This window comes from Aptenodytes forsteri, unplaced genomic scaffold (genome assembly GCF_000699145.1).
Source record: "Aptenodytes forsteri isolate BGI_AS27 unplaced genomic scaffold, ASM69914v1 Scaffold250, whole genome shotgun sequence".
In the NCBI taxonomy this organism is placed as follows: Eukaryota; Metazoa; Chordata; class Aves; order Sphenisciformes; family Spheniscidae; genus Aptenodytes; species Aptenodytes forsteri.
In genome coordinates this window covers 449,027-461,923 of record NW_008794008.1, presented here as the reverse complement: position 1 = coordinate 461,923, position 12,897 = coordinate 449,027, and the positions used below count along the sequence as shown (strand labels likewise).

At 38.8% G+C, this 12,897-nt stretch overlaps 1 protein-coding gene across 1 annotated transcript in view; it reads right to left on the bottom strand.

Annotated features, from left to right (window-relative positions):
• Positions 1–482: 482 nt before the first annotated feature.
• Positions 483–12,897, bottom strand: part of LOC103907664 (collagen alpha-1(XV) chain) — a 165,339-nt gene continuing 152,924 nt past the window's right edge. Inside the window, exons 37-43 of the mRNA XM_019474796.1 lie at positions 10,004–10,068; positions 8,115–8,243; positions 7,888–7,947; positions 6,468–6,527; positions 5,270–5,455; positions 3,950–4,065; positions 483–3,620 (exon numbers count right to left, since the gene is read on the bottom strand). Of these exons, the coding sequence (XP_019330341.1) occupies positions 3,404–3,620; positions 3,950–4,065; positions 5,270–5,455; positions 6,468–6,527; positions 7,888–7,947; positions 8,115–8,243; positions 10,004–10,068 (833 nt within the window). The 3' untranslated portion in view covers positions 483–3,403. The remainder of the gene's footprint in view (positions 3,621–3,949; positions 4,066–5,269; positions 5,456–6,467; positions 6,528–7,887; positions 7,948–8,114; positions 8,244–10,003; positions 10,069–12,897) is intronic.

The window sequence follows — 12,897 nt, the reverse complement described above, 5'->3', positions numbered from 1 at the left end:
ACAAACAGGTAAAACATTGCAGTAAAAAGTGATGTTTCCACTGAAAACTGTTGTCTGATTCTAACAAAGTCCAATCTGGAGTGGTATATTCAAAGTTAATTTTTAATTCATGTGCCAATTTACCTTCCTAACAAAAAATTCTTTTCACTTAGAAAGAATCTGTAATGAGCATTCAATTACGTATTCCTGCATTTTGCACCATCCCCAAAGTATCTGTGATAAATAAATTAATCTCTCCAGTAATAATTCAATATTCCTTTTTAAAATGGTTATTAACTTTTCCTAGACCTTACTGTTTTTTTCTTTTTGTTTTTTTCTTCTTTTTTTTTTTCTTTTTTTTTTCCCTTTTTTTTTACTTTTTTTCTTTCAGGTTAAGCACCAGCTTAATTAAAATTAAATTGTAATTATTTTTAATGGAGAACTGATTCTTTTGCAGAAGTGCAAACCCCATTGTGGATTCTTCTTGATTTAAAGGAAGCTTCTGTTGCTATAGCTTGCACCTACAATTCATATAAAGGCAAATCTATCAGCTTGATTTCTAGAAATACTCATTCCAATAGCTGAAATGGATCTGCTGTGTTTTATTCATCAACCAGCCCTGGAGTTCTGATGTTTTATAAGATTTTCATCTCCTCTGTATTTACAGTGTATAAAGTTCTTCCTTTTAAAGTGCATCAAAGCTTCAAAATAAATGGATGTTTTCAACCAAAGCCTTCCTCTTAAAGACAGAAGACTCTTACTTGACCGATGCTCTGATTTCATTCATTCAGACTGCTACATTGGTTTGTAGTGCAGTTACTCTTTTCAACCTTGCTTTGGTGCTCGTTTTGGCGATTCATTTGCTTTATACACAATTCCTTACCTGAATTAGCAAATGTTCTTCCTCGAGTGCACCTGACCTTTGTGTTGGAATCATGCTGAAAAAAGTATTTTACTTTGATAGGGGAAGGTAATTTATTTTTAAGTACTGGGCTAATTTTTTCTCTGTCATATCCTCGATGAATATTACTGTTTCTCTTCAGTTATACTAGGGAGTATAAAGAGCCTCACTGGCTCTGGTTAAAATGACAAAAAGTGTTTTTCCCAAGGAAAACCTCATCTTTCTAACAGATCTCTCATGCCATTCTCTGGTAAGCTAGCTCACTTGCTGGCGTGTGAGCACAGCATGTGAACTCAGCACCACAGCGGCCCAGTTCATGCTCTGTATTAAGTTGAAGGGTGTGCAATAAATTCCTGTAGCCTGCAGATTAATGTTAGAGGTGGGAAGCAACCATTGAGAGTTCTTTAACATCTCATTGATGGTGCTTAACCATTTCAGTTCCCTGCTAAGCTCTAGCAGCTATTCAGGACACAGAGAGGGGTTAGCCCTGTGGAAGGATCAGCACGAACAGAATTCTGGATGCATTTTTGCTGGGCTGGACTTAAATGCTAGTTCAGTATCTCCTAGAAACTGCATGTTTTTTTTAGTCTTCTCTCCTCCCCCTTCACACAGCTCTTCTGTGTGATCCCATCTCCCCCCCCACCTCTTGTCACTGCAATTCTAGGCAAAGAAATAGCCAACTCCCCGACTGCTGGCTCTAGCTCAGGAGTGGAAGAGCGAGAACTGACGGTGATGACTGGGTGATGACCGGGTGATGACCGGCTGCAAGCATAAACCCCACTGACTGTGACTTGTCTGAGCTGAGGGTCTGCCACAAAGGATTAAAAGTAGATGGTTCCTGCTGGAAGCACGTAAAAGCACTTTATTTTCCCCCTTGAACCTTCTGTGACTCAGTGAAACCCTGCTGTACATGTACAACTCTTCCATCTGTGTGAACCGAAGGAATTTGGCATTTCACAAGAGTGCTCAGCATTTTAGGGAAATGGACTATAAATGAGTGCAGTGAATTGTTATGCATACATTTTAAATGTAATATAAACTGGGTTTGCCTCATTACCATGTTGTAATAATGGAGTCATGACTTTTCCAAGAAAAAAAGAAGATATGATTCAGCTGACCCTGGGAAACAAGTTTTTATAGTAAATTGGAAAAATAAAGCTGGATTTCACAATATTATGTTATATAGTTATATCAGTTTAGTATAGTGAGTGTGATTTGCTTTTGTCTTTTGAAAGTAGCTATCTAGTCATCTAATGCTCTATTTGTCAGCAAATGAACATGTATTTCCAACACGGACTCTAGATTAAATCTTAAAAAATGATAATGTGGAGTTTGACCTCCATAGTTACTGCCTGATTAAAATATAAGTAAATACGTTGTTTAAAGTATGCAGTAGACAAATATATAGGCAAAAGACTTCAGATATTATGGTGATACTGTTTGCAAAGAATATTAGCATTTACTGATCATTCCTATCATTGCTGCTGTTATTTTATATTATCAATTCTTTAATTATGTGAATGCCAGAAGGGTAAATTCACAAAAAAGGAAAATCACTTTACATATAACTTAGTGGGGTAACAATGCCTAGAACCTATTTTAAAGAAACCATGACAGACATCTTTCATTCATCAGTCTGCCACAACAGGAAATGACTTCCTCTAATACACAATGAAATAAATAAAGGTCAGATGGTTCATTTGTCTGCATTTGCTTTGCACAGTTCTACCAGTAAAACAGGATGTTTTCTATTAACATTGCTCCAGATTTCCTGGTAACAATAGCACCAAAATAAGGACCAGATTTTGTCCAGGTGAAATTCACTCCTCCTGCATAAATCCCTATGCCTAGAATCTGCAAAGAAAAAAGCTGAAGTAAGATGTGGAAGCTTCTAAATTTATGTGTAAGCACCAGGCTGCAATCCGTACAAGCTTACAGGAGTTAGGTACTCGGCTTCCACTGAAACTCAAAGGAGGTGAGCACCTTTGTTCCTAAAGCTTTTTTGAAAATTCCAGCCCTGCAAGATGTGATAGCTTCCCATTATTTGCTCAGGGACAGTATGTATATATACATATATATGAATAGTGCCTTGGGTATTCAATACCTATGCAAGTGAAAAGAAGAGGGTAGAGCATGCAGCTTCTCAACTGTGAAGCAGCAGCAGCCTTGCTGAGCCATACTGCTTATGAGACAGGCTACTGGATCTTCCTCATAGACCACACTTGACTTGTGCCCTTCAGTGATCTTCAGCTCAGCCAGAAAGACAAGGGGCTGTGAGTTATTTGTTGGCAAACTTTGAACCATGTGGGGTTCAAGTGGAAAGAAGGACTTTAAAGTCAGCCGCATGTGCACTGGATGTTCCACCTAACTGGAATGCGGTTTGTGTTGAGGTATGTTTTCTTTGGCTATTTTTTCCTGAAATGTGCAATTGCAAAAAATAAAATATTTACATCATTACAAATGAAATTTCAGTGTCAGCTTTTTCTGTCATAAAATGGAATATTCCTATGTGCAACAGGTGAATTATTTTCCTTGGGGATCAGATACAAAACTGTTTTCAATACAGAGAACAATAAACTGATTACTACAGCTATATACTTTCTGATCAAGAAGTTTCCCCGTCTTCAGCGGTGATGCTTGTCCCATAGCTCCTATATCAGCTCTATGCCAAGCTTCACAGTAGTTGCTAACCAGTCGGATCCCATTTGCAGTTGAACCATGCCATATTACTTTTTGAGGCCTGAAAGATAATGTTAAGAAGTTACTTCCTGAAAAAGTCTCTTTTTGCTTTTTTCAACTGCACACCTATATGTGTGGTGACTTGTATTTCTACTTTCCTTCTGCTTGAAGCAAGCAGTGGGTAGGGAAAGAGAAAGATAGGAAGGAGAGGAAGAAAAGGAGAACACAACCTGATATCCCATTCATAAGCTATCAGAAATGGAAAAGAAAGATGGCATAAGGAAAGGGAGAAATTTTTATCACATTTCTAGTAGCCCAAGATATTGCTACTTGTACTATCTGGTAAAAATAAATGTCATGTAAAACTCATAAATGGTAATGTAAACTCACCAAGATGGATCGGTCATGACGTTCCTCCCATCAAAGGAGTATATTGGAACGTGGATGTTGAATTGTCCACCGTTTCCATTAAATATAGATTCCCAGTTATTGAAAAGTATTTCTCCCTGTTAAAATTTCAAAGGTACTTTTATAAAAAAAAAACAAATCCAAAATCCACGTCATACCTGACTTTTGTAGACTTATCTATACATCTAAAATCTTATCTGCATTTAAGAACATTTATCATTCCAGCTTTCACATCAGTTTCTGCATGATGCTCCTGAACAAACTTGTCTCATCTATCATCTCTACGCTAATAGCTCTCTGATCCACGCCTTTGCCTCACAGTTGCATCTCTGTTCTATTGTCACTCCAAATATTCAGCTTGATCATCTCCATTTCCACTGTCCTTTCCCTCCTAACTGTCTAAGGGGTTGTTTGAAAAACTGCCTTTAACTACTGTAGCTATAGAGAAAATACAGAGATTCTTTGTATTGGAACTTCTGTTGAGGTCACAGTTTTGTGAGAAGCGTGGCAAATGTTCAAGGCAAAAGCTTTGCATCAGGCTACCTCTCAAACTGCTGTTGAGTTTTTCCAGTCAAAGTTGAAACAATATTGTCTTTACAAATTTGTCTCCAAGGCTCTGTATTTGCATGCACTTGAGAGTAGCATCCGTTCAGCGTGTTCCAAGCATCACGTGTTATTCCTGTAGGTTTCTTTGGCCGTTTGTTCTGGGAGCCAGCCAATGCTACAGAGACATGGTTTGTTTTCCTCAGTTTTAGTGTGTCTGTTTATGTGAGACCACAAAATGACTCATGCTCTAGACTCTCCTCTTAGTTTCACTGGGATAAATCCAGCATCACTCCTAAGCGCAGAATTTGCCTTTATCTTTAAAAATGAGAAAAATAGGCATTTTAGCCTACTATACTCTGTGATCATACTAGAAGGTAGAACATAATAGCTGTCTTTGAGAAATGAGGATGCACTTTCCCTGCTGATATAAAAAATATCCAGAAAGCCGAACATGATACTGTTGCTTTGTCAGCAATCTGCTCGAAGTAGGCTATTCTCATAGCTTTATTTCTACCATTAGCCTTAGGATATTGAAAAAAGCAACCCTTGAAAATGCAAAGGAAATGTGAGACAGTCTGTAGCTTTCTACTTTGTCACTACTTTTTTTTTTCTTGAACCTGACTCCGAAATAGGAAGCAAAGCTGCTTCTTTATAAAATGCAGTTTGGGTTGAAACTTTCTGCTTTTGCCATTTTCCGGGATTTTGAGGCACCTACAGCCTATCCTAATATAACAAGTACTAAGCACTCATTTTTACCTTAAGATTGACTATTGGTAAATGGTATCGGTCTGTTTTTCTGACAACTGTGGCCAAATCTTGCAAATGTGATGAGAGGAAGGCTCTATAGGTAGACGTCAAACCTGCTAGTTGGGCCTGTTGAAAACACTGAAAATCTGCTCGCACGTCACCAGAAAATGGCAAATTTAAAGCCACCAGATGCAGCTGGAGAAAAAAAGAAGAAAAGCCACGGGTTTTTTTAAGTTTATAACGCTAGGAAGACATATATTGGAAACAAACTAGACCCCCCCTCCTCCTGCCTGCACAAGAACCTTCCATATAGGAAGCTTCATACCTTCCATATCAGGTATGAAAGTTATTTGCTGCCATAACATTACATTTCTTAAAGCTATGAAACCCATAGCAGAAATACCTATTTATCTTTGAACATTAAGGAAACCATGAAGTTTATATACTCCTAAAACCTAAATTTTTTTAAAAAGCAGCTAATATTTTTAAGCAGAAGTCTTGGAGTTATCACACAAACAAAATCCCAAATCCTACAAGCATGGAAATAAGTAGTAAGAAGTGACCATATACTGTTTAAAAATTCACTGTTATCAAATACAAGAAGTAGCATGCTTAAGTCAAACAGTACAGATGCAAGAACTAATCCACATTTTTGTTTTTTGAGGGTTTTTTTTTTAGGTATAACTCAGTTACTTTGCTTTCTTTGTCTAAAAATTTTAAAGTATTTTAAATGAAAGGTTAGATTCTAAAGTGTCTATCTAAAACAAGCAGAGCCATGAAGATAGAAAATATTCTAATGAAAATTTTAATGATTTAATTGTAACACTATTGTTAACTTAAAAATTACTGTGTGTTGTAGGTACAATCACTAAGCGAAGAGATATGCCTAACTCAGAATCAGGATTTTTTTTTTTCTTTGAGATGGGAAAGGGGCTAGGATGATGAATACAGATCTGGAGGAAGAAAATTAAAATTGTCTCTGAGATGTCTAAACGTTAAAGAAGGGGCTAGGATGATGAATACAGATCTGGAGGAAGAAAATTAAAATTGTCTCTGAGATGTCTAAACCAGTTAAAGAAGTGTATTTGTAAATTTCTGAATTAAAATCTGTGAATTTGAAGAGGAAATATCACAAATCTCCCTCAAGATGCAAATTGTCATGTTTCAAACCACAGCTATGCAGTTACAATATAGATCTCGTACTTACTGCTGGTTTTCCATTGTTCATATTTGATATTGGACTCAGTGCTGGAAGAGACTGAAATCCCTGTTATTTTAACACATGCAAACAGGTATGTTAAACATGTTACTCAGATCGGAATTTTAGACATTCAATAATTTTCTAAATAAAGCAAAAATTGAACACTGGAGAATCTGAAACTGTCCTACCTCTGAGAAATAAACCCAAAATGTGTAGCCAGAATACTTTATCTACATACCATCAATTTGGTTTGTCACATAAATATGTGTTTGAAAGCTGTCCTGGCCAGAGTTGCTTTGCTAGACCCGAGTGTACCCATTCCACAGTGCTCTGCCAGAGCTGGTGTCATCACCGGATCACGCCTCGAGTCCCGCATGGAAGCAGCCCGCTCTTGGCAGAAGCAGAAGACCAGTTCAGGAAAATGAAAACTGAGAGGGTAAGGAAGGTGTGGGTGGGAATATTTCTCAAGGCCTTGGTAATTCCCTCTTGTAAGCAATTGGCGTGTAGAGACCAGAAGGTCGATGATCTTCAGAGCTGTTTCAGGAACAGCGAAGTTTTCTTCTCTAGTTATGGTAAGTATGAGTAACAAACCACTGACTGTACCAGTTGGGAAACTCATGTGGTGTCAGCTGGAGGCTGCAGACAATTTCTTATAACATGAGGTCTAGACATTTTCCCAGTGTGCTAAGTGCACTTCTCTCTGACCTACTCTTAACTTTTTTTAGATTTCTTTCTGGCCATCTTCCTTCTCGCTGCTCCTTCCTAGCACTCTCTTGCCCCTTCATTATCTCAGCAGTCAGATCAATTAACCTGTCATCAATGAGAGGTAGAGACTGTTCTCTATCCCCTTTGCCACTTCTTGGTTTTCATCCTCCTGTGATTTTTTGGGACTGACAGCATGTTCACATGCAGGTTGATACAATAACTTGCAGAATGGGGTCAGGTACAAACTAACAATTGAGGCTTTAGAATAGACCTTCAGCACACTGTGGGATAAGCTACATGCAGGTGACGATGATGTACCCTGAATACAGGATTATCATCTTTTAAAGAAAACCTGCTTTTCAGAAACACTTTTCTGAGTTTCCTTGAAAGGGACCAGGGCTTGATATGGCTGACTTCAGTGTTATGAAAGAGAGTACTGTTTTGTTGGGGGTTTTTTTGTAGGCAGCCTGCTTTGTTCTGCTTTTTGTAGATGCTGCTTTGTCTCTGTAGCGTTTGGAGTCTCAAAAGATAATGGAAACAGATGACTAGCCAGTGCGAACCAATTTGCAAGCTTATGTAGTGGTGGGATGCTTATTTTGAACTGACAAGTCTCAGTGGAAAATCATGTTGTGCAGCGATCTGCCTGCAACTTCTGCCAAATGTATCGCCTGTTTTTGCACATTTAGACTCAGTTTTTCACAGTCCAATATTTTGTACTTACATGGCTTGATATGGCTGGAGGAGGAAGGCTGTCAGCAGGAATAGGAATTAGCTCACCAAGCTGAAAGAACCCAAAAGGAAAAGCAAACAAACCCGTATCACCAGGAGCTTCTGAACTAAAAAAAGGAACCTTTACACCCATGCTTCTCCACCCCTGTAAAAAATGTCTGCAACAACTCCATTTTGAGTAAGGGAGTTGGAAAGGATTAGGACGTAGTGCAATAGTACCTGCAATTTTCTCCATCCGTTTCGAACACGGATAAAAACCTCACTGGTTTCACTCAGGTAGATTAGCGTACCTTCTGCTACCAAATGAACTCTTTCCAACATACCCTCAATGTTTTGGAATGTCGTAACCTGTCAAGTAGGAAAATGAAACACGCTTCGTCAGGCACACAAAACATTTTGCAAGTTAAATTGTTAAATTAAAGTCTCATTTGAACACATAAATGTCAAGGTTTCTTCCACAGGAAATGCTCATAAAGTCAGTTTTACGTCATCTCATACAAAAAGCTTCAGTAACATAAATATCTTGCTACTTTGGTGTACCAGCATCATCATTCTGTGGACTGTAGTGTAACTACACCAATAGTTAATTTTGCACAGAGTGAAGACCATTGTGTCTCTACAGTTTAGCATATCTAGATCAAAATGGCAGAGTTCAGAAGAGATTTGATAAGGCTTAGAAATATCACACACAATTCTAGATACATTTGCTTCTGTTATATTTTTCTTGATGCTGTTGTGATCTCTTTTCTTTAAGGGTGTTTTCTTCCATTCCTTTTGTTATGTTTCCAGATGCCGCTAGTTTACACACCAAGTATTTTTCAATTTCTCTTTTATAGATCATCAGGAGGCTTAAACTGATGTCTGTCAGATGTGGACATTGCACTTATTACCTCTGTCTTTGTCACCTGAAGACAAGAACACAGTCCTCTCTAAGATGGGTTGCTTCTACAATCTGTTTGATAATTGTGGGTAGTGTGAAATCAGGGGCAAGTTTCTTGAAAGTGTCATTTCTTGACACTTGAGTGTCACTTCTTTCTCATTTCTTCAGTGTCAGAAAGCATATTAATGCTGTATGAATCATGCAGACCATACTATAGATTTGCATATTGCTTTTTAATATTGGTTTTGAACTAAGTGGGCTTGAATCTCCTATCTAAGACAGTAGCTCCCAGCCTGTAACTACAGTCATCTACCTTGGGGCACCAGTCTTTGAACATCTGTTTCTCCCCTGATCTGTAATCATTGTCAGGTCCTGAATTTCTATGAGAAAAGGCATTTAGCAGAGGTATGACACTATGGTGGGAAGGCATTAAGAAACTTACACACAGATTCTTGTTAGTTCATTTGATATGATGTAGATGATCTGAAAGTCTGCTTGTTTATTAGTGCATTCTCAAATGATTGCCAAAGATATCCAGCAAATTTGCTTTTCTATCACAATGTGAGAATGTGGAAAAGGAAAAAATTGCAATGAACCCCCTCTGCTAGCTTGAATAATTTTTTTTCAGAAACTACGACTATTTAATTTAGAAATTAACAAGACAGAAGTCTTAGCTGTCATTTTTACTGCATGGATATCTGGGATGCAATTCTGATTTGATTCATGCAGTAAGAAAAGGAAACAAATTTATATGTAGTCTCTGGCACAACAATTTTTAGATTTGCTGGGTAAATCTACAGTTTTCTTCTTAGAATCAAATGACCTATATTACTGGGTTGTAATCCAGTAATGTACAGTGTTTTTTTAATGGAAACTGGATATTCAGTAGTTATTCTAGTATTTCAGCATGTTAAGTTGCCACACTCCTTCAGAGACATTGCTTTGAACATGGAATATGCACCTTTCCATTACTTTAGCATGCCATCAATCTTTGCATTTGTTTCAAGAGGCTGTTACTGACAAAGCAATGGACAGACTTCTCCTCTCATCACTTTTCCCAGATATATGGATTCCCTGCTGAAAAATTATGAGGTTCAGAAAACCAGAAAACATTCTAATAAATAAAAACACAGGACAGAGCTTTCCCTCCTCTCTCAGGGCTACCAATGACCACCAAAAGATTTGAAGCAAGGTTTTAATGGCAAACTTCCTTATTTTGCTGTCTTACCAGATTCCTGGTTGCAGGTGACCCCGGCTCTCCAGGAGGACCTGGTGGCCCAGGCATTGCGGCTGCTAAAATAAAACAAGCATACAGTGCATGTTGAAGGTCATCTTTTTTGAGAGAGAAGGTGAGTGACATAAAGAAAGGACTTAGTGGTGGTGTGGTGTCTAGGAGTACTGGGAGTTTTAAATAGCCATAGACCTTACATAGTCAAGTTCTGAATAGCTGTGTTCAAGCCAACTACAGAAAATGCATTCTAAGGATTTTTTTAAAAGCAATGGTGAAACTTAGTCTTTTCTCTGTTATTTGGGAGGTTAAGGTCAACAGATTGCAATGTGTTGTAGATACTCTGCAAATGAAGAACCAGATCCACTTAAATTGACCAGAATGCTCTTCTGCTAGCTGCTAATGACGTGTGTATGGAAGAGGCAGAACTTTTAGCTCCTGCCTGTGTGGGCTTTGAGGGAGTCATTATATCTTTTGCTCTAAAAGTAAACAAAAATCAACTTTTCCTTAGATAAAAAAATTCACAAGTGTAAGCTCAGCTTATGTTTCAAAGCAACTAAGAATTCTCCAGTGGTATAAACTTGAACTTCTAAGACTGCAGTCCACAACATCTAGCACCTAGTACCTGTCTCTACTCCAAAACTGAATTTCTTCACCTTGAGCTGAAAGTTCCTGTTTTCTGGAGTAAAAACTCCTTTCTTTTAAGGAAGGAAAGAAGGAAAGATATGGAAGACTGAAAGCAAGCATCTTGTGCAAATGCATATCATGATAATGGAGCTTTGAAGCTGTTTAGAAGAAAGAGCTTCTACACACAGACCCTGCTGAGCATCATGGTGTGTCCCAGCAGGGCTCTGTAGCTGAGATCTGGGCAAATCTTGTATTAATCATAAGTAGAGGAAAAGAGAGACGCGCAGTGGGGGCAACAAAACAGGTCCAGGGGTATCCATGAGAGTACACCGGTATACTGCTGGGATGGAATATAAAAGGTTCAGTAAGAAATCTGATTAGGAACAGAAAGGCATGATGAGAGCTAGTATGACATGGAAGAAAGAGATCTAATAGTTGGTGGATAGCTGTCAAACTACCTGAGCATGGGGAAATCTAGCATGTCCTAGCATGCTGGTGAATCTGGAGTATGAAACATGCACAAAGAACTGCAAAGTTCAGCTCCTAACCACTCCCCAATTCCTACCTTGCTGGGCACTTGAAAATGGCGTTCAGCTGCTCTTAGCTATGCAAATAGTGCTATAATCCCAAATATGGACAGAATTGCTCTTCAAAAGTGAGGGAGGAATGGAGGAATGTAGGAGTATTCTCTGAAACCACCCTTTGGAGAAATTTTAGTGAGCACATCTGGTAACCCTCCCCACGGTAATCAAAATCCACTCATCCACAGCTTACTGGATACAGCAGCTAAACAGCCCGAAGGAGAGTAACAGAAGATTAGCTAAAGGAGCGTACCTTCTGCCTTCATAATTTTCAAAGGAATCAGGATCACAGTGATCTTCAGTGAAAGTGGAGCTATAGACTCCCCTCCACCCCCGCAAATACATTCAGTGAAGAAAAAGTATTGACTATCTTCTCTTTTATTGGAGGATGACGAAGACTAATGGCAGAGAGGATAAATGAAAGTGTAGGCATGGAGTACTTATAATAATTTGTTTTGTCTGACTGGGTCTCTTAGCTAATATTCAGAAATGCTTAATATAAATTACACAGGAAAAGGCCTGAAGGCCTTTATGGACTTTATGGATGCTGAGGATCTGTCCATATTATGATGAGCAGGGGCTAATTCAGGTACAGGCCTATGTCCCAACGTTGAACATATTAAAGATTTCTTCTTTCTCAAATATTCTTCAGAGGATGAACACTTCTGATAGACACTCAATTAATAATATTTACTGGATGACAGATTGGAAATCTCACCTTATCCCTGGGCAGCTGTATAAACCAGTCTGACCAGGGTCAAGAAATACCTGGAGAGAACAAATTGGAGACAGAGTTCTGTTCCCCAAACTAGCATACTGAAGGCACACGTCTTGCGGGGAAACAGACTGATCATTAGTTCTCAGAAATGGAGATCTGTGTTAGCTAGACCTACCCAAACTTGAGGCAGGATAGATCTGCATTATAGCCTCTCTATTCGGTTAACAATTCCCTTTCTGTTAGAACACCATCTTCAGCTGAGATTAAGGAATGCTTTGCTCTGGTTTTACTTGGCTGGATTCCCATGCCGGAAACAGTTCCCAGAGAGAGGAATCAGAATTGCTCACTCAAGCAGATGTGTCGAGTGACATGTCAGAGGAGCCCAGGACCCCATCCACTAGAACCTAGTCTAAGGACTGGACATTAACAGTATGAGGCTTGTCACTAGCAGACCTATGACCCAAGAGGAGTCAGAAGCACAAATGCCTTGAACTGCAATGGTTGGTTATAGCCACGTATTTCCTTTGATGCAAGTTTGAGATAATCTGCCTGAAGCTCCAGTGCCACCTTGCTTGCAAAGTTCCTCCCCTGGTGTGACTATTTGTGGCACATTTTACTCCTTTTCTAATCCAATAAGTTGAAAATCATTAAAGGTACAGTAACCAATCCTCCCAAAGCTTTGTTCAGCATTTGCATGACAACTAGTTTTTAGAAGCAGTCCACCAGCAGCTTCATTCTAGACCTAAACTCTACTGTGGGTACTGCCTTTATATCATAGAATCATAGAATCATAGAATCATTTAGGTCGCAAAAGATCCTTAAGATCATCAAGTCCAACTGTTAACCTAACACTACCAAGTCCACCACTAAACCATGTCCCTAGGCACCAAATCTATGCACCTTTTAAATACTTCCAGGGATGGTGACTCAAGCACTTCCCTGGGCAGCCTGTTCCAATGTTTAACCAC